This window comes from Mus caroli, unplaced genomic scaffold (assembly GCF_978045245.1).
Source record: "Mus caroli unplaced genomic scaffold, Mus_caroli_1 scaffold_4, whole genome shotgun sequence".
NCBI classification, from domain to species: Eukaryota; Metazoa; Chordata; class Mammalia; order Rodentia; family Muridae; genus Mus; species Mus caroli.
Genome location: NW_028227259.1, coordinates 6521171 through 6548078, shown reverse-complemented (window position 1 = coordinate 6548078; position 26908 = coordinate 6521171). Strand labels below are relative to the sequence as shown.

General features: G+C 40.1%; 1 protein-coding gene and 1 non-coding gene across 10 annotated transcripts in view; one reads left to right on the top strand and one right to left on the bottom strand.

Annotated features, from left to right (window-relative positions):
* LOC147004899 (protein DBF4 homolog A-like) overlaps positions 1 to 26908 on the top strand; it is a 390457-nt gene that overhangs the window by 104354 nt on the left and 259195 nt on the right. For 8 of the 9 annotated variants that reach the window (XM_085836435.1, XM_085836434.1, XM_085836429.1 and 5 more), the window contains exon 4: positions 19042 to 19108. The exons of the other annotated variant lie outside the window; for it this stretch is intronic. In XM_085836435.1, coding sequence (XP_085692561.1) covers positions 19042 to 19108 — 67 coding nt within the window. The remainder of the gene's footprint in view (positions 1 to 19041; positions 19109 to 26908) is intronic. 9 annotated transcript variants of the gene reach the window in all.
* Positions 14968 to 15111, bottom strand: LOC147004904 (small nucleolar RNA SNORA48). Its single transcript, XR_015047055.1, has one exon. It is a non-coding gene; the product is annotated as a small nucleolar RNA SNORA48 (small nucleolar RNA).

The following is a 26908-nucleotide window of genomic DNA, read 5'->3' as shown; positions in this document are numbered from 1 at the left end:
GTGGGGCAACTTTGTGGGATGGTGGAGCATCTTTTGGGTATATGCCCAGGAGTGATATAACTGGGTCTTGAAGGTTTCTGATACCTTCGTTTTTGTTCATTTGTTTGTTTTTCTTTTTTCTTTTGTTTTGTTGTTGTTGTTTAACTCAGAAACCTATCTACTTCTAAGAAGCGCCAGTGAATTGAAACCTTGCATGTTGTGTATAGCTTTGGTTGGTTCATTATAGTGGCAGGAAGGGTATATCCAGTTACATAAATAGATACAACACAGAAGCTGTAATAAGAAAGAACAGTTGTAACTCACTTAACAGGGTAGAAAGTTGGTTCAAGTAGAGCCTAGGAAATGTTTGAGAATCAGAGGCACCAAATACCTTAAAAAAGCAAAATAGAAAAGGAAAGAAAAGAAAAGAAAAGGGCTATGTTGTGTAACTGAAGATTATTTAATTTTAAAAAGATGCTGAACTCTAAATATAAAATGGCAAATCAACTGTCATAATTTTGTCTTATATCTATAAGGGTGTGAGAGAAGAGGAAGTGTTTCTACTGCTCTTTTGGATTAACAATTATGCAGACTTACAGCTAGTAGACTTGTCTGCTTAGATGCTGTTAATAGGACTGCAGATAATTAATGACACTAAAAAAGACTTACAGACTTCTTAGAGGTTTCACACATTTAGAGGAACATCTGGATTCTGTACAGCAGTGTGCTGTAGGAAGTCATTTCGCAGGGCCCGTTCTGTGCCACAGATAGCATTTGCTCTTCTGTTGCTTTAAGGCAAAGGACATTTATTATAGTTTGCCAGAAGCTGGAAGTCTGTGAAGTGTGCCAAAGCTAATTTTTGGAATTTTGGTAGTTAGAAACAAAGCAGACTTGGAAAGCATAAAGCTTATAGCTCAGAAGTAAAAAGTCTCAGAGCTCTGAAGCCATAGAGTACATAAGATGTATGGTGAAGCACTAGAGTTTGAAATTTTTATTTTTTATTTTTTTAGATGGGGTCAAACTCTGTAGCCCAGGCTGGCCTTGAGTTTCATGGCATCGTCCTGTCTCAGCCTCCCAAGGGCCAGGCCTGTAGCATGGACCACCAGGGCTGGGTCTAGAGTTTGTGTTCTTGAGAGGAGCAGCAGCAGTCAGGAGTCCAGCCCTTTCTAGGCCCCAGTAATCAGAGAAGAGTATTTCCATTATCCTGGCAGAAGCAGGTTTCTCTCTGGGAACAACTATCACCTCTAAATTGGGAAGTAGACAGCAGGAAGTGCAGTGAGGCTGGAGGAGATCCTAAGCCCAGTCTGAGAATCTGAATGTTGGAGCTCTACTGTCAAGACACACAGCTCTCATTCTGGGCTAAGTGACCATATCTGGTACGGAATGTACAGACACTGACATGTTTGATTTTTCCAATGAAGTTTCTGCCTTCTCTCAAGAGACATTGCACATGTGCATCCATAATGCTTCACACTTAGCTTCCAAGCAGTGAGCTACTGGCTTCTGTCTTACTTAGGGTTACTATTGCTGTGATGAAACACCTTGAGCAAAGCAACTGGGGAGCAAAGGGCTTATTTGACTTCCACTTCCACATTGTAGGCCATCACTGAAGGAAGTCAGGACAGGAGCTAAAGCAGGGCAGGAACCTAGAGGTAGGAGGTAAAGAAGAGACCATGGAGGGGTGCTGCTTACTGACTTGCTGCTCCTCCTGGCTTGCTTAGCCTGCTTTCTTTAAGAACCCCGGACCACCAGCCCAGGGATGGCACCACCTGCAATGGACTGGGCTTTCCCCACTGATCACTAATTTAAAAAAAAATGCCTCATAGCTGGATCTTATGGAGGAGTTTTCTCAACTGAGATTCCTTACTTTAAGATAGCTCTAGCTATGACAGAGGCCAAGGAGTGCCAGGCATTTGAAAATAGCATCTAGGAAAAAAAAAACAATGTGAAAAGGATTCATCTGAAATGAAGATGTTGTGAAATAAAAGGAAAAGCACAACATTGTAATAAAATATTAAAGGAGATAATTATTGCATATCTGAAAAAAGATAATGGCGTTGGGTATCTAGAGGAAAGTAAAAGGGATAAAAAATGGAAGGGTTGAAGGATATAGGTGGGATGGGGTAGACATAAAAACAGGACAGATTTATAAATGGTCAATAAGAGAGAAGGTAAACACCTAGAGGAGAGTCCGGATCCAGTCCTGTCTCCTGTAAAAGCCCCGCCAGAATACTGTAAAGCAATGAGAAACCATTAATCATATAATTTCAGAAAATGTTTTTCTTTTATATTTTCCCCAATGATTCTGGGGACTAAACTCACTGCTTTCTGCATGCTAGGTGTTTTAGGGTTTTATTGCTGTGAACAGACACCATGACCAAGGCAACTCTTATTAAGAACAACATTTAATTGGGGCTGGCTTACGGGTTCAGATGTTCAGTCCATTATCATCAAGGCAGCATCCAGGCAGGCATGGTTCAGGAGGAGCTGAGAGTTCTACATCTTCATCTGAAGGCTGCTAGCAGAATACTAACTTCCAGGCAGCAAGGATGAGGGTCTTATAGCCCACACCCTCAAGGCCACCCACACCTACTCCAACAGGGCCACACCTTCTAATAGTGCCACTCCCTGGGCCAAGTCTATGCAAACCATCACACTAGGCAAATGCTCTATCATTGGTCAATACATCCTCAGCCTGGGAAAAATCTTCATAATTTCATAATATGAATTTCTAGATTGAACGAGCCCATTGAATGTACAGGACAATATGCCAAGTCTATGCAAACCATCACACTAGGCAAATGCTCTATCATTGGTCTATACATCCTCAGCCTGGGAAAAATCTTCATAATTTCATAATATGAATTTCTAGATTGAACGAGCCCACTGAATGCACAGGACAATATGCCAAGTCTATGCAAACCATCACACTAGGCAAATGCTCTATCATTGGTCTATACATCCTCAGCCTGGGAAAAATCTTCATAATTTCATAATATGAATTTCTAGATTGAATAAGCCCATTGAATGCACAGGACAATATGCCAAGTCTATGCAAACCATCACACTAGGCAAATGCTCTATCATTGGTCTATACATCCTCAGCCTGGGAAAAATCTTCATAATTTCATAATATGAATTTCTAGATTGAATAAGCCCATTGAATGCACACGACAATAAATGAGGAAAAAAGATCTACACAAAGATACACAGTTGTTAAATGCTAGAAGAGCAATGAGAAAAGAAAAGATTAGAACAAACTCAAGGGAGAAAAAAATCTCAGGTTACAACACTGAAGATCAGAATAGATCAGAGTTACAATAGCAGTACTAGTGATGTTGAACATTCTGCAGCTTACTGAACTAAAAATCTAAGTCATCAAGCAACAATGAGTTCCCAAAGCCAGATGCTGTGCCACGTACTTCCCAGCACTTGAGATACTAAGTCAGGAGAGTGAGTGGTTTCAGGGCCAGTCCGGGCTGCAACACCTTGTCACAACATCCCTGCAAATATGAGTTCTCAGAAAGTATAGCAGTGAAGCACACAGGAAATTAATCTGATTAAATATGATTTCTGGAAGGCACCGGGAACTGAACCAGAGAGAGGAGAGGGGGAGTTTTTGGTGGAGGCAGCCCCAGCAAGATTGTGAGGACTGTGATGAAGAGAAAGTTCATGATGACAGCTGGCCCGCAGCTAACAGCAAGCCCAGAGTGCAGTGAGTCCGATGCTGGCAGTAGTATGCATAGTAACTAAAAATGGGTTTGGTGAATCACCGGTATTTGCTCGTACTGAGTGCTCACTGTTTTACACAGAAGTTTGAGGTTGTTTGGTGATGTGTGGTTCAATGTATGTCATTAAACACAAAAGTTATGGGAAGAAAAATTCATCTTGTCTTTGGGTTTAGTGATCCGGAGAATGACCTCTGAAGTCAGGCCATTCGGTCCAATCCTGTCTGCATGTCTCGCCCTGCATGCCTCCACTGAGACGCTTGCTCTCTCTGCTTCGCTGTCTCACCTGTGTGGAAACACAGCACCCCCTTAACAAGAGGCCTGTGTGTATTACATGAGTGAATGAACATAAAGCTGTGAGACAGTGTTTAAACAGTAATAATAGTAGGAGGGGAAGCGTAAAGTAAGCATCCTTTAAAAATAAATGGAAGCATTTAGCAGAAACTTTATGCTAACAAAACCAAAAATATATATGATATGTATAATATATAGTATGACCTATAATAGTGACCATTTAAATGTGAAATTTATAGCTGATTGGTATAATTTCTTTTGTTACTTTTCTCCTTTGTGCTTTTTGTATTTTGTTGTTTTGTGATAGGGTTAACTCAGGCTGGCTCTGGAACTGACTATGTGGCTCAGGGTAGCCTGGAGCTCAGAAAAATCTTTCTACCTTAACTTTAGGGGTGCTGGGCTTCCGGTGTATGCTACTGCATCTGAAACATCTATTTATATAATTCTAGCTTTTGATACTAGGAACCTTTTCCTTTTTAGTATGAGTTTTAAAATTTATTGTATTATTTTCTGTATATGAGTGTTTTGCCTGCATTCCTGATGCCAAGAAGGCAGAAGAGGATGTTGAACTCCCTGGAACTGGATTCACTAGTGGCTGTGAGTGGCCATGTAGGTGCTGGGAACTGAATTCAGGTCTGCTGAATGAGCAGCAAGTGCTCTTAGCTATTGAGACATCTCGCCAGCCCTAGTATGAAGTTTTATTAAGGTGTTCCTTAATTGTTATTTTCTGCCAAATGGATGGAAAATAATTTACCAAATAACATTGGAATTACGGTACTGTGAACTTAAAATTCTGATTTTCTTATTATAACTGTAATATGAGTTTATTATGAAACATTCGGAAACTCTGCAGACATAGAACAAATGAAATCTATAAATCAGTGATTTTACTACCCAGGGAAAACGCCTGCTAGCATTTCATTGTTTGCTTCTGTTTTTCCTCACGTATACATATATTTTCTCTCTTTTGCAACATGTGGTACTTTCTTTAAGAAGACGTTACAAGTATTTGTTATTAAAAGACAGTGTTTCCTACAGCCAACTGGCCTCAGACTTACAGATGGCCTTGACCTCCTGTCCCTCCTGCTTTTCAGGTGATAGAATAATGGTGGTTCACTGCCAGGTGTGGTTAAACATCCTTTATTGGCTTATATGGAACAATAGTGCCAGAAGTATAATTGTAAGTTTTGTCGTGATTGCTATTTTGAGAGAGCATCTTGGTCCATAGCTTAGGCTGGCCTGTTCTTAATACAGTCAAGTCTGACTTCACAATCACCATAGTTGTGCTTTAGATGCCTGAGGCCACTGTTCTTGGGGGATTGTAAGTTTTGTATCTTATTTAATTTCCTGTCTGCCTTTTCCAGACTTTCTCTGTGATATTATATTGTCAGTCTTTATAGCTAAGCATTTATACACATTTGCAATAATTTCTTTAGGTAAAATTCATAGAAGCCAAGCTATTTATTGTTGAACTGCTCTCTGAATGTTTTGTGCAGCTACACCCGCAGTATTTATAGATGTTGCAGTTCCTTAATAGTTTTGTCAACATTTTGTTTTCTAATAATAATTATTTATAAAAGTCATACAAATATTATTTATCTATTTTTTATTAGACTATTGGGTGTAAAATATAAGTTTATATTTTTTATACTAAAATTTGAAAGATCATTTTCTCTATAGAAGGAAATAATGAACTATCATTAACATTGTATAATGATGCCAATTATGTGTATTCTCAGTGACTGTTATATTCTTCATAAAGATAATGATACCATTGACAAATGGACAGAATAGACCTTAAGTGTTGTAATAAACCAAGTATGGTATCATGACCACTCAAGGCAATGCAATGGACACACTTTGGAAGGACTTTAGGACATATTTTGAAAATGGAATTGACAGACATCTCTGACCATTAGATATGAGGAAGTAAGAGGAATTGAAGAGCCAGTGGCCATTCCATAGTTCTTAACAAGAGGAGTTTGATAAGTTATTTATGGAGATGGAATGGATGTAAGAAAATCGTATTTGTTACACAAGATTGGTTCAGGGTTCAGGTTTGGATATGTTTAAGTGTGGTACACATACATATGATAAACTAGTGGAAACATTGATTCTGTTGTTCAGAGGAGAATTTTAACTAGAGTTTTAAGTATGGACATTTTCATAAAAACAAAAAGAGAAACTTTTAGATGAAATTATCAAGGAAATGAAAAAAAAAATAGTAGAAGCAAGGACTCAGCCCTAGTGGCTAGCTGTGTGAAGGACTGAGCCCTAGTGTGAGGCTGTGTGAAGGAATGAGCCCTGGTGTGTAGCTGTGTGAAGTACTGAGCCCTGGTGTGTAGCTGTGTGAAGGACTGAGCCCTGGTGTGTAGCTGTGTGAAGGACTCAACCCTAGTGTGTAGCTGTGTAATCAAGTATTTAGAGTTTAGAAGCCAGCAAAGGAGGTTGGGAAGCAGGAAGAAGAGAAAAACAAGCAACTGTGGATGGTAGGAATTTAAGCAGAAGGGTGCTCAGCAGTGGCAGGTGCTCCTTATGGGTCAGATAAGATGAGCACATTGATCATGGATCATAAGGCATTTGTAGATGATTAGTGAGTTTGATAAGAGCAGGCTTTGAAAGGAAAAATCATACAAATGAATGGTTTTTTTCTAAATAAGAGACATAAAAATTTATACAGTGATAGGAAAGATCTAACAATTTTTTCAAATCCCAGGAGAGGGAAGGATTTCTGGTGCTTTCTGAGTAGACAAGAATGGATGAATTGGGTATATGAGCAAGAGAGGTGCAATGGATTAGCTTTAGATAACTAGAGAGCTAATCATTAACAGTAGGGAAGGCTGAGCATAGGACGTATGGGGATGCAGTGATGGGGGTCTATGCAACTTATACATCTGTATTTGTTTTCCCTTCATGATACAACAAGCAAGAAATAATCTTTGAAAATGGATGGGGGAAGGTAGATGTTGAAGGTTTGAGGAGAGAAATGAAGACATGGGATATGCTGGGACACCGGTGGGTGTTGTACAGACTGCTGTAGGATGTGAGTGCCAGGCAGTTTTTACGGCTTGCTTATAGTTATTATATGTTAAGAAACACCTTGAGCTGCTATTAGTTTCATTTAGCTGTACTGGTAGGCCTCGAATAGACCCAGGACTTGTTTTCATCAGTATTGGTTCAGTCTGGGGAATGTCATATGTCAAGTGATGGGTTTGCAAGGTAGTGAATGCTGAGACTGACTCTCACTTGAACAAAAGCATGAGGAATGATAGAATGGTAGTAAACCCAATGGCTTAGAAGTTCTATTGCACTCAAAGTTTTGAAATGGTGTGTTAAGAAAGCTGGAATAGGTGCTGGAAAGATGGCTCAGTGGTTAAGAGCACTTGTTACCCTTTCAGAGGACCTGGGTTTGGTTTCTACAATCCTCATGTTGGCTTACATCTATTTGTAACTTCAGTTCTAGGAAATTGTCCACCCTCTTTTGGACTTCTTGGGCACTAGGCATTCACATAGTGTACACACACACACACACACACACACACACACACACACACACACTCAGTCACAGACATGCATAAAAGTTTAAAGCATGAAATGAAAATAAAGCTCAAATAAATGAACATGGTAAAAAAGAAGTAGAGAGTATTAAAGCAGATAATACTATAACTGGAAGGTTAAAGATATTACTATGGCTACTAGGGAATGATATCCAATCTCACTGGATGAGATTAAGTTGTTAATTTGAATGGTGACTTAAGTAGATACCAAAAATCTCCAGAACGTAAAATAGGAGTGATGTTGGACAGTGTGATCCTGAACCAAAACTGAAACTTTGAGAAAGTGAGGGGAAGTGACTGGAAACCAGAGACTACAGGATGTGTGACAGTATAGTCTGATGCATAGCATAAAAAAAAGAGGTAAGTTTTAGTGGAATGAGGAAAAATTGCTCAACTGAAAATGAGAAACAGACATATTCTCCCTCTACCACCAGACCCCCATTAGCAAAGTTATACAGCTCCTACTCAAGAAACTCTGCAGTGCTGCTTCTGAGAACAAGATGATGAAGAAAAGAACAAAAACAAAAGTTGCAGCTAAGGGATGGATTCTGTGGATAGCCATGTGTGAATTCCAGAAGGCATCATGACTGTGAAGCAGCTGAGTTGTGGGAGGAGACAAAGCCAGATAGAGATTAGAGAGTTGGCGATGGGAGCTTCCTAAGGTAACTGGCATAAACTGATATAAAGGGCCTGGTTAGATTAGCCTTTGGGATTCTAAAGGAGACGGAGAAGATGAAGCTGCAAGTGATGGTGGTGCTCTCTTGCCATGGATCTTGCCAGGTTTGGAGTCCATACCTGACATTTACTTATGAGGTCATGTAAGATTGGGAAGGTGAAGGGAAGCTGTGGGTGCAGTTTTACTTTGAATGCATGGCTCTTCTTCATTTCTGATGATGAGGTAAAGAGATTTGCCTTACTATCAGAGTGTTATAAAAGATAGTAATTATCAGCAAATGTAGTTAATTTGAACCATTCTTAGTTCAGTCTTTTTCTTTATTTTTAAGACCTCACTGTGTATTGTGCTGGCCTTGAACTCATGATCTTCCTGTCTCTGCTTTCTAAGTACTAAGATTACTGGCATATCCTACCACATCTGGCTCATTTTAATACCCAAATCTCTTCCTTCTAGAATATGCATTGGGAAGTTTGAACTCATGATCTTCCTGCCACTCTTTACAAGTTCTAAGATTATTGGCATACCCTACCATATCTGGCTCATTTTTATAACCAAATCTCTTACTTCTAGAACATGAATGGGAAAGCTAGGTAAATCTTGACATAGGTTTGGCATTTTCTTCTTAAAGCTAGTCCTACTCCTGACTGAGAAGGAGTGAATCTCTGACCTCTGTGCCTGCTCTTGGGACTCTTTTCCTCCTGTTGTGTTGTTGTATCCAACTTCCATGTGATATCTTGCTTTGTTACGTTTTGTCATATTTGTCTGTTATCTCATAAAAGCCTATTCTTTTCTAGTGAGAGGCAGAAATGGAATGCATCTCTAATGGAGAGAATGGAGGGAAGAACTAGGAGGAGGAGAGAAAAGGGAAACTATGAGCTATGAGAAGGACTTATTATATGAGAAAAGGACTTGTTTTCAATAAAAGATGAAGAAGCGGTAAAAGGATTAGTGGGATAGGAAGGGTTAAATTCAGATGGGGAGGAGAGCAAGGTAGAGAAGGGAATATAGAGAGGGTTAAATAATACTAAAGACATTTCAAAAAATCATATGTAGAAACTTCTAAATAAATATACATATATGTATATATATTTCACACGATATCCATTTACTAATAGCATAATAGTATATTTGGAATAACTATTCTGCATACATGTGTGTGTGTATATATATATATATATATACACACACATATATATACATACACATATTATATATATATATGTATATATATACATACATATACACATATACACACACACACATACACACACACACACATACACAGACACACAGACACACACACACACACATATATATATGTAAAGTTATCCTAGAACCAGGTAGCAGTGCTGCTACTAGACACCAGAGAGTATATAGTACTGAGAATGGGTTGCTTCTTTTGATGAAGTTGTTAGCTTGTGAGGGCCCATAGACCCCCCAAGATCTGTACAGGCCATTGCCAAAGTACTAGACTACCCTCCAGATACTCTGCATCTGATATAGAAGCAAAAAAACAAAAAACAACAAAGAAACAAACAATAAACCAAAACCAAACCAAACCAAACCAAACCATCATCAACAACAACAAAACCCCAAACGACAACAAAAAAAGGTCTAGGGTATTAATAGTGTATTTGGTTACCCTCTAGAACTTAACAGTACGGCTCTGTTACTGAAGACATTGCATACTTGAATCATAAGAACTTGGAGGAATCAACCTATTATAGACCTACAAGTTTCAGCCCTCCTGGCTAGCTTTGATAGTGCTAGAAGGTCCTTAGCAAGCTACCAAAAGAGAAAAATAATCACCAATTTTACCCATCTATGAAACCTGTGACCTAAACCATTGATGGGACTGCCATGCCCACTGGTGCAACAGTGAAAGGAATACCATAGGAGCACCCAACCACCTTATGCGTGAAGTTAATCCATGATCCACGAGATGAAACCTATACCTGACACCATTACCAGGCCAAGGCCCTGTGGCTAGACTGGCCATGGACCCTAAGGAAGAAGCTACTACTATTGTGTTATTAAATAGACACACTATTAAACTGGCTCCTAACTGCTTATTATATGAGTAGAACAATGCATCTCTCAGTTCTCGGGTAATCTCTTATTTACAGTAGATGAGACAGAGACCCACAACTGGCCAGGATGTAGAAAATAGGAGACTTCAGAATGCTGCGCCCTGAGTAACACATCTATGCTGGACCATTCTCTCCAAGGCATAGGGATCATTGAAGAAGAGGGAATATAAAGATCATAAGAGCCAGCTGTGGTGGATGACGCTAAGTAAATCGTGTCTTCTTGACACAGAGGGCAAAGCCACACAGAAGTTGTCAACAGCACTCACACACAAGTCTTTTTTGGGTCCAAAAAAACCCAAATCCCAGCATGGAGTGTGGAGATGGAGATAAAATTTCATTCCTGGATGCAGAGCTGTTAACAATTGTTAGTTGTTGGGAGAAGAAAAAGTTAAGTTTTCTCTAAGGGTGTGTTGACTAGTAGTAGACCATATATGCAAGAATATCTGGGCTACACAAATTGGTCTTCATGGGTTAAAAAAAGAGAAAAGAAAATGACACAAAGGTAGTTGGGGAAGAGTATGGATCTGGGAAGAGTTGATGGAGAAAGGGTGAGTATAATCAAAATACATTTTATTAAGTTCTCAATGAACTAATAAAAAAACTAAAAACAAAAAATGGGACTGGGGCAATGCCTTAGTTGGTAAAGTGCTTGCTGAATTAGCATGGTGGCCTGAGTTTGAATCCCAAAGCCCATGTTGAAAATAGTTAAGTGTCCTTAGAAGAATCAAGTTAGTCCTAGATTTGGCAGTGTTGGAGAGGCTCGTGTCTCCCTTGGTTGAATGTCATACATGCCACCCAGTGCTCCTTTTCATTGCTTTTCTGTTGTGTGTTCCCTGGTATCCTTGATTGTCAAAGTGGCAATGAGCTACAACAATCAGAACATGCAACAGAGCATTATATGCTAATAGAGTTACCAGGATATTTGTAAGCTGATTGTTCAATTATACTTTCATGTTTGGTGATGTTTTATGGTATGTAAATCTAGGAGGTTCTGATTTTGTAAATGTGAATGTGACTAGGCTTTCCCCTTACAGTCCTGTGACCCTACTGCAAAGCTAGACTTAGAAATCTTGTCTTTATTAGAAAAAAAAAAGGAGTCTATAAATAAGATCTAACATTAATGATAGTGCACATCTCAATGTTTGCTAAGCATATTTATTCCTTATGTATACACTGAAAGCTCACTGATAATTTTCATCAGATTTTGACTTAGTAGAGCGTAATCATCTCAGTTATTGTCCCATTATTGTGAAGAGACACCACAACTAAGACATCGCATGAAAGATAGTGTTTAGTTGGAGACATGCCTACAGTTTCAGAGGATTAGTCCATGAGTACTGTGCTGGGGGACATGGCCTTCTTACAGGCAGGCATGGCATTGGAGCAGTAGCTGAGAGCTCACATCTGATTTGCAAGTTGGAAGTAGAAAGAGAGAGAAGGAGGGCGGGAAAGAAGTAAGGAGGAAGAAAGAGGGAGACAGAGACAGGCACTGACAGAACCGGTGTGGGTTTCTGAAACTATAAATCCTATCCCTGGTGACAAAGCTCCTCCAACAAGTCCACACTTTCTAATCTCTCCTAAATAGTTCTATCAACTGAGGACCAAACATTTGAATGAGTCTACCTACTCAACTTACCACAGTAACTAAAGTAGACTCACCTTTTAGCACAGTGTTACCCAGAAATTCCCTTGCAATTGCACAAATGAGAGAGCTTTTCATATTTACAGATTGGTAAGTAATAAAATGAAACTCACATCCAAAATTGTCACACATAAGCTTTTATAGTTTCAATTTTGTAGTTTCAATTTCATGTCGCGTAAACAAAACAGGATTTTTAAACACTGGTTATTATGTACTGAGGAAATAGATACCAACTTTGCCATAAGACTGAGTTGTAGAATGGGTAATTAACTCTTGGTGCTACAAAGGCCTAGGGACTGCCTCTTGCTTTTGTCTAGTAGGATTCTCAGCTAGATAGTTATCTCCCAGGAAATGTCTAGTTGATTATTCTTGCTTAAAAGGAGCAAGAAAAAGAAATACACAAGAGAGAAGGTGATTTGATAAGGATTGGCAGAAGATGCACAGAATAAAAAGTAAGGTCAAAGTACTTTAAAACGTTCTCAGCTTAGTATTTAAGCAAATTAAAATTAGGTTCTTAAAGTTTCCATAAGTCGTTCCAATAACCTTTTTATAGCTAAACATCTAATGATGTTTTTGATCTTCATTGTGACCCCTATACTATATGGCTTATAGAGTCATCTTGGAAATTTTGTTGTTCTTTTATATTCATATTATCCCAAGTAATTTTTTCTCAAGTATTTGGCAGTTACTCTAAATAAAATATATTGATTATCTGTAATATAGCAGTTACTAAGTGTGAGTTACTCAAATGCATGAGCAGCCTATGCCTTGGAGTTTATTACTTTGCATGGTTCTGTGCATTGACCATGCAGATGGACTTCATGTGGTGCCAGCCCGGACACTACCGTTTCTAGAATCCAAAATGACCTCAGCTGTGTGCTTAGAAAGCAGTGCCAGTGGGAATGCAGGTGGTGCTGTTGGTGAGGAATTGACTCTTTGTCTTGTGCATGGTTTTGGTTGTTGCTTGGGTTTCCTGACGTCATAGTGGTATGACTCAAAAACGAGATTTCCAAGTGAGTTTCCATAATAGAAGCTGTGCAGCACAGATGATGCAGGGGATCCCTTTTTCCAACTGAGCTAAGAGCCAGCTCAGCTATGGGAGGAGAGGACCTCACCCGCAGCGAGAGAGGAGTGGAAAGAAAAGAGGCCTCTTTAATCAATAGCATCTGTGGGACACAACAGACTTCTAGTGTCAACCTATATAGGAGGGACTCAATTTTTCATTCCATTATAGCATCGGAATAAAGTTCAAGGGTCATGTTCTCAACCTTTGGCTCAAGTCTCGGTGTCATGAAGGCTTCTAAGGTAACTTAGGTATGAACATTGAACCTAAAGTAAGTTATTCCTTCCATATAATCCCAAGACGAAGGTTGATAAGGACAAGATGAATGCAAAAGCCAATCCTGTTCAAATAGTGCAAAGAGGACATACCCAAAAGCCACTAAGACTGAGAGGACTGTCACCTAGTCCCCCTGTTCTGGTAAAAGAAAATGTATTTTATTTGAGTCTCGATATTTATTTATTGTTTGTTTGTTTTGGAGAATGAGTCTTACTATATAACCCAAGTTGGCCTTGAACTCTGTCCTCTTGCCTCAGCCTCCCAAGGCTGCAATTAGGAATATGCACCACTGTGCTTAACTGGGAATGATTGATTAAGGTTTTGACTCTTTTTTGGGAATGGTTTTTGTTGTTTTTAGCTTTATTCTCTGATCATCATTTTTTAATGTATGAAGTGGCCTAGATTTTAGCTTACATATTTTACGACTTTTTGTTGAGTCTTTGTGAGTTCCACGTCATGCACCCCAGCCCTGTACATCTCCCCATTCTCTTGTATCTACCCTTCGCTCTCGCAAACTACCCCACGAACAAAATACACACACACACACACACACACACACACACACACACACACACACACACAGAGGAGCAAACAAACAAACAAAAAACCCAATGCATAGAAAAACATTTATTCGCTCAAGCTGTAGTATGCCACAGTATATCCCTCTGTCCACACATCTTCCTTACAAATGTTCTTTGCAATGAGTCTTGTTCAAGACCTCTGGCTTCCGCAACACCATCAATATTGGATCTTCATTAGGATTCCTCCCAGTTATCCTGTTGTTAGGCTCTAGCATGGAGATCCTGTAGCCTTTGACCAGCAAGACTGTTTTTTGTTTTTTTGTTTTTGTTTTTGTTTTTCCTTCACAAATTCCAACCATTCACAGATAATACAGATTTTGAGGTGGCCCATCTCAGAGGGCTGGGTGGTAGCCCATTGTTTTCCCTTATCTGCACCACCAGGGAGAGTTCTCCAGCACTGCTCTGGCCAGGCCACTCATTGTTGCCATCAGTAGGAGGCAGGGTCAGCCCTTGGGGCTGGCTCAGCCACATCCACCCCTTCAGAGCCAGCTAGCTGCACTGTGCTTTCCAGTCAAGGCAAGGGCACATTCTCCCAAGTGCTTCAGCCTGCAAGGCACTGGGCCAACTCTTGTTTTAACACCCTTGGGGCTGGCTCACCCATGCCTTTGTCAGCTCCATTGTGTTGTCCAGGTGAAGTGCAGGGCTTGCTCTTTTGAGTACTTCAGCCAGTGAGGGGGCAAGGCTAGCTCTCCCATCCTCTTGCCCAGCTCTCCCAACTGCTACAGGTGGAGGGGATGCTCACACCTATGCCACCTCAGGGCAGAAGTGTGGTGATGTGCATGGAACCCGCTCACTTGTGCCCACCACCAGAGTCAGCTCTGCCATACTGTCCAGGTGAGGGGCAGGGTTTACTCTCTGAGTGCCACAGCTGTTTGTTGTTGGGGAGGTCTAGCTCTCCTAGGCTCCTGACCCTCTGGGTAGCTTTCCTAATTTTGGGAGTCAGCTCTCTCACACCCCTGTCCAGGGCCAACCCCACTGTGCTGCCTGGTCATTGTTCTCTACTACCACTGTGTGGCATAGTAAAACACAAGTCTCTGTCTATCTTCCTTTTTCCTGTGCCACTTGGGATTTGATTGAATTTTTATGTGTCCTAGGCATGAAATAGATTTGTCCACCAAGCCAGGCATCAAGCTAGGATAAACATAGGACTGCCATCTGCTCTGCCCCTGGCTGATAGAAGAACAACATGACCAACATGGTGTCTCTTTGCCCATTGCCAGGGGCATTGCCAGCTTATGTATATCTTTCTAGGCCCAGTTTCTGACTATAAAGTGTTTTAAATGACTGGTTATGATTCAAGCTAATATTCTAGTAATACTATTTTTAATTTGGTGACCTTCATGTGTATCTTATTTGAATTTACCCTATTAATCAAAACTTATGTAAACATCTTTTTGAGATAGCTCCCTCCCTGCAGCTTAGGCTCTGTGAGACATGCCTTCAAGATTCTTAATAACAGTTTTATCTATCTATGATTCATACTTACATGATTCTTTTAGGGCTGGGGACTGGAATGGGTCAGCCCTTGTTTTGAAGGCATGAAGACCTAGGTTTGATCTCTGTCACTGAGTGGAGAATCCCTAAAAACTTTCCTGTTTAGGGGAGTAATCGAGTTCCTTGTGAGTCTTAGAAAGGCTTTTCTCTTGATATATGGTCTTGAAGAAGCAGCCTAAAGTCTTTCTGAGGTTTTAGCACCCAATCTTCTTATCCTTGCCTTAATCTTAGCCCCAAGGACACATTGTAGGGATGGTGCCTTAGGCTTGGTAGTTGCCTTGAGGCTGTTTCTTGGAAAATGATGGCCAAGCCAGTTAGTTCATTTGTTTCTTGGGCAACTCCAGTGAGCATATTGGAAGCAGTGTGTCCTTAGCACAGCGCTTCAAAGTGTAAGAATCTCAGTCCTTTCCTGGGTGGTTTGGTTAATGTGATACTTGGGCAAGGTAGTGTCTGCTGGTTTTTGTTATCACAAAGCTATTGCCAGGACATATTTTGAATATACAGTTAATTGTTCCTTAGGAGAGTCATATGTTTGGAATCTAGTGAACACTGTCTACTAACAAGACTGTATGTAGACTGGAAACATGAGATCACTTGGGAGTCACCACCACTCTTTTGAAGATTGAAGGGAGAGAAATCTGGAAAGATCTTCTCAGAGTAAAGTTAATAAAAACATAAAGGACTCCTGAGCATCGTGTGTTATGCTGAGGGACCGTAGGTAACTGTACTCATAATACAACCTAGGGACACTCTGATACTGTGTTGGGGAGCAAGGCTCTGGCCTGTGGAGAAGGTAAGTGTAATTGTTGAAGTTTGATAGGGCCATTGCAAAGTTACAACACAGTACAAGAGAAAGGGGCATGAGGAAGTTTATAGTATGTAGGAATAGGTGATTATCCTGATTATCCAAGAATATTAACTGATTAAGAGGACAAGACAGAGGTGAACAGCAATGAACATTCCCAATAAGGGGCTCAGTAGGTATAGCCTTGTTCTTACAGAGGTCTTAGGTTCAATTGCCAACACCATATGGTGTCTCACAGTCATCCCAGAGATCCTGTACTGTATTCTGATCTCATGGGCACCTGGCATTCATGTGGTACATGCCCTCATATAAAGGCAAAACCCTCCTATAAATTAAATAAATCTAAAATGAAAAAAAGCAATCAAAACATTTCAACTGAGAATTCTAGAGAAAATACTTGAAAATCCAAATTAGTGAATAGGTAGTGGATTGATTGAAATCAAGATTATCAAAGCATCAAAATATCAGAGATGTTTTTGACAGAAGATTTTCCTGCCTAATCATTAAAATAACAATACTTAGCATACTTTCACAAGAGTACAAGCAAAGAAAAACAGAATTGTATGAACTGTTTGTGGAGTAAGTTACATGGCGCCTTTTCAAGCAGTGCAAGTAGCTATGGATGCTTGATTGGAAAGGCTGCGAAATTCCTGAGCAGAGGGTTTTTCTTCGCTGTAATTAGTCTTGCTGTGATTCATACTGTCTTATCGCTTAGATTTTATAATCCAAGTGAAAATATTCCCTTGACATTTGAAAACTCGGAAGGCTTCAAATTTGTTTTTGAGGAACTAAGATCATTACTACTGCTGCTACAACTGTTGTTTTTCTAAAGCCTATTCCCTTTCTTTTTTAAAAATTTAATGAGATATTTTCTTTATTTACATTTCAAGTTTTATCCCCTTTCCCCATTTCCCCTCCGAAAACCTCCCTATCCTATCCTATGTCATTCTGTGAATTCTGCCTACATATAACACAATTTGCCTACTACCTACCCATACATACTTGACATATCGCAAACGTTTTTATATACATATTTTAAGGCTCAAGTTTATTCATTTAAAAGTGGTCAGTGTTCACTAAAAATTGACTTATAGTCCTGAAATTTCTAATAAGATGACAAATGTCCTTATAGCTTAATTAACTTTTTAGGCTTTTTTAAAATCTGCAACATACAACCTGACACACCTTAGTGAGGTCTCCCCTAGAGCTAACAGGAGAGTGCAATCCCGGAAGTGGGCAGGCGTCTGGGAGAGTCATAGTATCTGTCCCCCTTTGTAGCATGTATCAATTTCCCCTAGCACTACGAATGCTAGTCAATAGGGATGAAGCTTCTAGTAGATTCTAAGCTCAATTTTCCCCTTTCTAATGACATATATGTGATGTCTTCAGCAACAGGTTGTAGAGAGTAACCAATAGCATTGTCAATAGCCTGTGATGTTTTTAGGTACAAAATCCCAACACCGAGAACTCCTTCGACAATGACCGAAAAGGATAGAACCCATTCTTGGTCCTGGGGATTGTTTTTGGTAGCATGTGATGTCCATTTGGGTCATTCTTTCCTGCCATTTTATTTAACTCTATCTAAATTCATTTTGTACAGGCATGTATTTCAGAAAGCTTCTATAGTAGTAGGTTCCCTTATGCAAGATGGCTCAGCAAATAAGAACACTGGATGCTCTTGTAAAGGACCTGTATCCAATCCCCAACACCCACATGGCGGGCCACAACTCTAAGTCGAGATTCATGAGCTCTTTCATTCTCTTCTGGCCTCCATGGGCACTGTATCTATTAGTACACAGACACACATGCAGGTGAAGCACCAATACACATAAACTGAACTAAACAAATAGATAACTAATTACATGTACATCCAATCATACGAGAAGGTTGCAGAGCAGACTGTGAGAAAAACCAGCATCTAAATGGTTACAATGTTTTGCTTTTCCTTTCTCGTGTTTATTTGTGTGTGTCTGTAGCACTTGTGTGTCTGCACGTGGAGGGCACAGGACAACTTGGGAGAGTCAGTTGTTTACTTCCACTATGTGAATGCCAGGACTGAAGTTAGGTTGGCAGGTTGGCACCAGTGTCATTACCCACCGAGCCATCTTGCCGGCCCATTGTTCTCATTTTCTTTGCTCTTTCTTTTTCTGTGTATAGTAGACTAATAATTTGTGAGGAAAAAACATATATGATACATAAAAATGGTAAGAGGCAAAATTTTTGATAGAAAGCTGTAGTAAAAGAAAACAAAACAAGAAAAAACAAAACAAAACAAAACAAAAAGAAACCAAGACTAAAGTCTCTTGAAAAAGGAATCATGTGTCTGTAGTTTCCTTCCCCCAGTGCTGGGCGGGGGAATCGGCTGTGCTCCACCATGGGATCACAGGTGGTGGAGCAGTTCAGCTTCTATCTTTGTAGAAGCCCTAGCTGTCTAGCATATTCCCTCCCTGCCTGCCTGCTTCCTTCCTTCCTTCCTTCCTTCCTTCCTTCCTTCCTTCCTTCCTTCCTTCCTTCCTCCCTCCCTCCCTCCCTCCCTCCCTCCCTCCCTCCCTCCCTCCCTCCCTCCCTCCCTTCCTTCCTTCCTTCCTTCCTTCCTTCCTTCCTTCCTCTTTCCCTTTCTGTAAAATGTTGATTTTGTTAAAAATATGAATTAAACAATTATTAAAGGCGATCGATATGTGTGAACTTGATGCAAGTTTTCAAATGGGATATCTATTCTAGGCTAACCCACCCCCACTCCCATCCCAAAACACTGGGGGTCAAGCCCAGGACCTCGAGCATGCTTGACAAGGTGTTACTGAGTTATCGTCAACAGCAGGATCCTCTTTAATTGCCATTTCTCTTTCGTTGTTGTAGCGAGTTGCTGTCTTCAGGTTATGTAGAGAGACAGATTGAACATGGAGGCAAGGTCGTGGAGAACAAAGTAAGTAAAATTTCCTTCCTTTGTGGGGTATCTTGTTTGGGGTCCAGACTTCGTGCTTGCTAGATGTGCCTTCTACCAATTGAGCTGTGATCCTTAAATGAAAACTGTACCTGACTCAATGAATGCCTACAAGTCAGACTCTAAAAAGTCTCTGCTCAGTTGTCGTACAACAATCAGTGTAAAATCAAGGGTAGTATGTGTGATCTGGGGTATGAACATGAATGGGCAGAGAGGTGTACATTCACATAAAAATGAAATTACTGCTTTGGTAAATCGTAAAGACCTTAATTTTTAATTTAAAAAACGTTAAAATATGTAGTTCAAAGACAGAGATGCACATAAAACCAGATAAGGACCAATGAGTCACCTTATAACTTCCATCCAATTTGAGCTGTAGAGCCTGGTCAGGGATCCCACAAACTCATGAGCCCACGTGTTGCTTTGCCCTATCCCCCCTCCAAGCCCCCTGCCCTGCCCCTGGCTCGCCCTGCTCCTGTACTAGGAGACCACCCTCACTGGGGAGCCTGCCCCCCCAGACCACCCTCACTGGTGAATCCCCCTCCCCTGAGTCCACCCTTACTGGGGAGCCTGCACAGCCCCCCCTTTCACCCTCACTGGGGAGCCTGCCCCACACACATCCCCTCCCTGGGGAGCCCACCCTCTTAGCACTGTCATTTATAGTTCCATGACCAAAGCTTCTGTCTAGTTTAGTTTTGTCTATTTGCCTTTAAAGTGTCTCAAGCTTATCATTTTGCTCTTTATAATTTACTTGAGGAAAGAAAATTGTTTATCTTATACAGTTTCTCATTGTCTGGATTTTAGTGTTGACTATAATTTTACATTAGGGCAAGTAAAATGCACCTTGGTGATTATCTTTAACAGAACAGTTGATTTTGCCTTTGGGGCCGTTTAGGTTTTACTGAATTCTTTTGCACAATCTCGACTTTCAAGTTCTGTTATAGCTGTTTTGATATCTTCTCCCTCCAAGGCTATAAAATATCCTTATGTACAAAAGAGATACATATTTTTATTCTTTTAATAAGACAAAAATTTCATCTTTAACATTTATTTATTTATTTAATTTATTTCAAAACTAAGTTCCAGGAGTGAGGGAGATGGCTCAGTCAGTTACATAGCTACCATTGAAAGCCTGAGACCTTGAGTTCTGATCCCCAGAACCTAGGTGAAAAGCCAGGCTGGAGGCACACACTTGTGGTCCATCCGATGAGATGATTTCTGGGGCGGGTGGCCAGCGAAATGTAACCGAATTGTTCAGCTCCATATTCATGAGTCTTAGATTTTGTCTTAAAGAGAAGGTGAATGTGATTACAGAAGATTCCCCACATCAATGCCTCTGGCCTTTACCAGCACAGCATTCAAGTGTGTGTACACTCACACACACCAAAGCACACAGCCCCCTCACAGTAAGTATAAATGAAGGCCTGACTGTAACCCTGTGTGTAGAGTATAGGTTTTGTTTTTTTACATTTGATAGGAACTTATTTAATTCTTTTATGTTTACACCTGTGTTCCGATTAAATTGTTTTCCCTTATAAATAATGATAGCTGCCATTTGTCAGAGGCATAATGCTCCCTGCCTCACATACTCAATATAAATGTTCCTTAGAGATATGTATTATCTTCTTTGTAAAGGGGGTACAAGAATGAGTGAAGCAAGACAGGTTACAAAGTGACATACCGCATTGGAGTTTAAGTCCAAGCTTATCCAATGTTGACTTGTGTGAAGAATTGTGTAGATGTGTGCATTTATGTGCATATATTTTCATAGTTTTGTTTTCTTTGAAAGAGACACTCTGTAGTCTGGACTGGCCTTAAGCACACCTCAGTCATCTCGCTTCAGCCTTGCAAGAGCTCAAATTACTGGCACGGGCCACCATACCTGGCACCAGGAAATGGAAAGCACTTATGCATTAGGATCACAGGAAGGAAGTTTTCAGTCTTGAATGTGCAGAATGGCAACTGTGGATTTGGGAGAGAGGGAAATGGAAGCATTGAGGAGTGACAGATAGCACATTCCAAACCACACACTTTGCTGGTTTTAAGTCACAGGCTTTGTTACTGTGGTTTCTGGGTTTTGTTTGACTGTTTGTTTGCTCTCTCTCTCTCTCTCTCTCTCTCTCTCTCTCTCTCTCTCTGTGTGTGTGTGTGTGTGTGTGTGTGTGTGTGTTGTGGTATGTGTGTGGTTGCATACATCCCCATGCCTGAGTGCAGTGGAGGTACAAGATGACTTGTACAAAGCACTCCGTTCTCTCACTCCACCCTCTGGGGTCTTGGGACTGAACTCAGATAATCAGTCTTGGCAGCAATTGCCTTTTCCATAGAGCCATCTTTCTGTCCCACCATTAAATATCTCCTCTTTGGCATACTATGATCTTCCTGAAGGTGCCAGCATTGCTAAATTCCTTTAGCATTCATTTTCCTAAATCAGATTTCCAGCTCATTTCTTTTTTCCTTGGAATCTTACCCAAATTTTTTTTGTTTTGTATTCTTTAATGAATAAGTGACAGTAAAAAGATACTGTAAGGACAGTTGTGAGAAATCATTTAGAAAAACATAAATGTGGTGACTGTTAGGAAAGCCGGCATCATCCTCACTTTGTATTTCCCATGAACCTAAGCAGCACTGATAGAGAACTGCCCATCATCTCCACAGCTCGTAAGGTTTCTCTATCTCCAAGAAACCCAGTTCCCAACCTTCCAGCAGTTCAAAAGCTTCCCATGTGCTGAAGGAATAGTATTTTAGACATGTATCTTAAGGTGTTTTATTTGTGAAAAAGAAATGCAGTGTTGTAGACATCTTTGTTAAGCCAAATACAACCAGTTTTCATAAATGATAGAATTCGGATCAAAGGCATCATTCTTTCATGACATCTTATTATTTCTACTTTTTAAAATGTAATGACAGGATCATTTATCCTTTTATATGCAACTCAAATTTCACTGAGATTGTCTTATATAATTGAGTAGTACAAAAACAAAACAAAACAAACAAAAAAACCCCAAGCTTGAATTATTTCTTTTGACCCTAGGAAGTACAAACTTAGGTATTAAACTGTCAGTGCATCTTAGAAACAAATTTGTTACAGCACAAAAGAACAACACAGGAGTCAGTCAGCTTTTGCTTGTCTTAGACATTGGATTCTCAAAACCACTCTAATCCTTCAGAATGCTGGTGAAGAACAGTAAGTAAGCCATTAAGTAGGAAGGAGAAACTGGACTCTGGTGTAAAGTGACTTTTGCTGCATGTGTTAACATAGAGGCATCCTCCCCATTGTGTCTATTGTAAGCAGACATAGGTCTTTTTCTCAAGTACTTTTCAGTGTATCTTGGACTTTGAAAGCTGCCTTTGAGATGCAATGCCCAGTGATCTAGGCCAGACTATACTCTTCAACCCTACCCTCCTCTCCCTTGACCTATCTCCCTTCCCTACCCTCTTCTTCCTTTTCTTTCTCTCATCTCTTTCTTACCGGCTTTACCATGTAGCTTAGGCTGGCATTGGGCAGTTTTCCTGATACATTCTCCTGTTGTGTGTGCCTTCATGCTTTGCTTAATAAACCTCATTACATGCCTCTCAGTGTCTCTCTCTGTCCCTCTCTTTCTCTTAAAAAACACACCAAACACCCTCCTTTTCCAAGGTACCTCTTTTACTTACAACTTTATCCTGTATTTGAGACCCTTGTTTTCTTGTCTAGAATCCTAAATGCAGTAGCTTTTCCAGACTCTTGGGTAATAATTAGTCACCTTAAGAGTCACTTAGTCATACTGGCTGGATATGCGAGATGATTGTAGAAAGGAATAAAAAATGGATCTATTTATAGAGGCTGTTACTTAAGCTTAAATTTAAATCCTGGGCTGTGTGGAGATAGGGAGGTGGCCATCCAAGTGGGAGAAGTTCAGAGACGTGCATTTTTAAGGCTGGCTGGTAGCGAATGCCAACCAAAGATCTTCAGTCCTTGGAGGTGCTCTCTGTACTGACCTATGTCCCCAACCCCGAAGCATAAATTCTTTAACAATGTATAGGTGTGCAAAGAATATACAATGCTTTCAAATAATTAATGAAGCAATGATAGGACAATTTGGTAGCTACCATGTATTGGAATCTGTAGTGACATTTTTTTTAAGCTGCACTTTGTGGAAGATTTGGGTTGAACACTCTTAGTACTGAACTTGAATTCTGAGAGCAGAACCTTTTTTGCAGGAGAGAAGACATGTTTGGCTATGGGAGATTCAAGTCATGACATGTCTAGCCACGTGCCCCACCTGAATTTAGAATAGAAAATCTTCAGATTACTGTGGTGGGCTAATGATTGAGCAAGTGTAGTGGAAAAACAAAACGATATGTAAATGAACATTGTTTTCCATTTAAGAGAGGCACATTCTGGTTTTATGAAATCAGAAAAAAATCTTCTAGTCAGTAGCAACTTGATTTCTCTCTATACTAAGACCAAAGTCTGTGATGACTTCAGCAATAGGGCCTTCCCATCAAGTTCTGGTGGGAACTAAAGACAAAAGCAATGGCCTGTATTGTTTTGGCAGTGTGTGGGACAGCTCTGGCCAACAGCTTAAGAAGAGTAGCTCACCCCTGACCCTGGGCTTTTCATTTGGTTATCCTTGGCTTCTGGGAGCTGCATTATCCCCTGGGTGGGGTAAGTTTAATTAAAATCATTTAAATGAATGCATACGTATACAAGAGGTTATGAGATAGCAAGTTTCCATATGGCTTTAAAAAAATTCTTATTATTAGTTATCCCTCCCCAATTCCCCTTCCGCCTTACTCTCCTATCCCTGTCCCCTTTATCAAGACAAGGCCTCACTATGTAGCTCACGGTAACCTGGACCTCTCACCATGTGGCCCAAGTGGATCTCAATTTAGGAGTGGTTAAGAGTCTACTACTTCTGCTTCCCAAGTGATGGGATCACAAGCATGAGCTAATACACTTGGCTCTTAGGAAAAAAAATTATTTTTCTTTAAAATTTTTGAAACTGAGGCTCATGTGACTCTGGCTGGCCTTGCACTGAGTATGAGACTGAGGTTGGTATTAAATGTCTACTCTGGTTACCTTCATCTTCCCAGTGCTGGGATTGCAAACATGCATCAGTCTGCCTATCATTACGTGTGAGTGTGTGTGTGTGTGTGTGTGTGTGTACCAGTTAGAATGATTCTATAAGAATGAGATGTACACTTTCCAAATGACAAATGTAAAGTAGGTTTAATTTATGACCATTTAATAAATAAATAATTGAATTGAACTTCATGGTAGGTGGCAGAGGGGTTGAATTCTAGTATCTTTTTATTCAGAAACACTCTTAATGGCAAATAGGGCTGGTCCTGGAAGCCTTGTTCTTTGGGTCCTGTGGGCTTGACCTGACACTCATTTTTAAAACATTGATGTTTGAACGGATGAATGGAACTCAAAGGAACACTCAGTTTTCTCAGCCACTGGTGCAAGAACCATGTTATTTTCCAAAGGTATTTTAAAATCCTGAATTAAAGTATCGCTGGACTAAACAGTTTTGTTGATCAGTGAATTAGAATCTTGGGGCACTGATTCTTCTTGGCTCATAATTCACTATATAGTGGTGTCCTGTAGGAAAAGTAAACTTTAATTGACTTTCTAATAACTCAAGTTTCAAACTAAGTCTTGGTTTAGGGGTAAGTATGAGTCCAGTTATTTATTGCTAGTGGATTGGGAGAGTTAATGGCTTTTTCTACCTAATATAATCCCATTGTGCTCCCACAGAGAGGCTACTGTTAGCATGTTTTCTCCAGTAAATGAAACTCTTGTTCTCAATGGTATTGCATGATGGATAGGGCAGCTATGGTGGCATACCCCTTTAATCCCAGCAGATAGATGTGGCTCTCTGTGATTTTGGGCCAGCCTGGTCTACATAGTGGGTTCCAGGTCATCGAGGGCTACATAGAAAGACCTTGCCAGGGAAACAAAAAGACTATTTTCTTGTTTTACATTCCCCCAAATTATGTATTTTACCAGTTAATACTTATTATAATGCTGATGTTACTACTACAGAGTTCCTGTTGTCTTAATATTGACCTAAGATACATCTTGACCTGACAGTAATAGTAATAACTGGACTGAGGAATAATGAAAGAACTCACTATAGTTGGAGTAGTGCAAGTACGTGCTATGTACTGGATACTAGTGGGCAGGTTTTGCCCATGCATTAAGTAGTCTTTTCTTTGTTATCTTCAGTCTGCATGTGAAGAAACTGACACAGAGTTAAACACACTGGTCTAAGAATTTGGAGTCAAGAAGCCTGGTAGTAGGATTTGTGTTTTTATCCACCAAAGTCCAGAGCTCTCTGGAAACAATAATAGTGGAGGAATTAAAATGTAATTTTTCTGACTCTAGTACTTCAATAACATCTCCTTTGACAGTTGTATTTAGTAAGTTGTAATGTGGAGATGTAATTGGCTCAGATGAGTCTCAATTATTCTCTAGAGAAAATTTCCGTTCTTCCAAAGAAGTCCATGTGCCTGCAATGGATGCCCTATATTCTCAACCATTTGTTCGTGTGTCTATTTTAGCCCGGCTTTGTTCTCTATAGAAGTTAAATGGTGCATTGTTCGGTACAGGGGGGCATAGTGGCTTCCAAGCCATTATGTCTGAAATATGTTGCTGCTGTGCACACGGCAGACACATGCTCCATTCTCCAGCCCATCTTAGGCCTACATATACATTTATCTGCATCTGGAGAAAATGTGAAATTTTATGAGCAAGAGTAATGAAGCTGAAACATATCATCATCTTGCCAGAAACTTGAAGAGATTTGATTACATCCTTGCCAAAGTGCTTTTAAAATGCCCACCCTCCTTCCCCACCCTCTCCCTTCTTCTCAACACACAAAGGAGCCACACAAATCTAATAAACGGATGGAGAAAATGTTTGGTCCTCCCTCACACGCATTAGCTATTCAGGTCAGTGAGCTCACTGTACTTTTTGTCTACTACCAAGCATCTGTGTATTTCGCATCTCCTCTGTGGGCTTGATGGGGTGCACACTTCCTCTCTGGCAGGCTTGTGCAAGCTTATGCTCCTGCACCATTCTGTAATCAGCGTGGTTCAGGAAGGTCTCGGATTTCATGACTTGATTCTCCTTGAGTTATAGGAAAAAGAATTCTTTGGGGATTAAGTGAATTTCCTTTTCTATTGGACTAAAGCGCGGTAGCTGTAGGTTTCTCATCATGCATCAGTTGCCTTAATGGACTTATAGAGATTACGAGTCATCTTAAGTCTGTACTCTAAAGAAAATATATTGGTCCATTACCAGTTGATGCAGGTCAGGTATCATAGTGCTGGGTGTACGAAAAATAAAGTGACAGCTGCTGGCAGCTTGAGTTCTGTCCCCAAGCTTGGCTCTCAAGCTTTAGTAGGGAGTCCCTCTTTTTTTTTTTCTCTAGTGTAAAGTTTCTCTGCCCAAAGAATAGATTTGCTATATATATCCACACAAAGTAACACCAACTAATTTTGTTTTGTATATAGGTCTAATATAGCAACAGGAGCTTTTCTAGTTTAATTTTGAAACCAATCTTTTCATTATGAAGTGTCTTCCAGTCTACTCTTGGCAATTTCTTTTTGTATCAGAGTACACTGTTGTTAGAGTAATTACAATCAAACAGGAAGTTACTTTAGCTAGCTTGAAATACCACACACACACACACACAATTCTCTTGATGTTACTCTAAGATATAATTATGTTCTCGTTCATTATTAAATTCTTGCTTTCCAGTGAGTATTATTATAAAATAAAAATATGTAGTA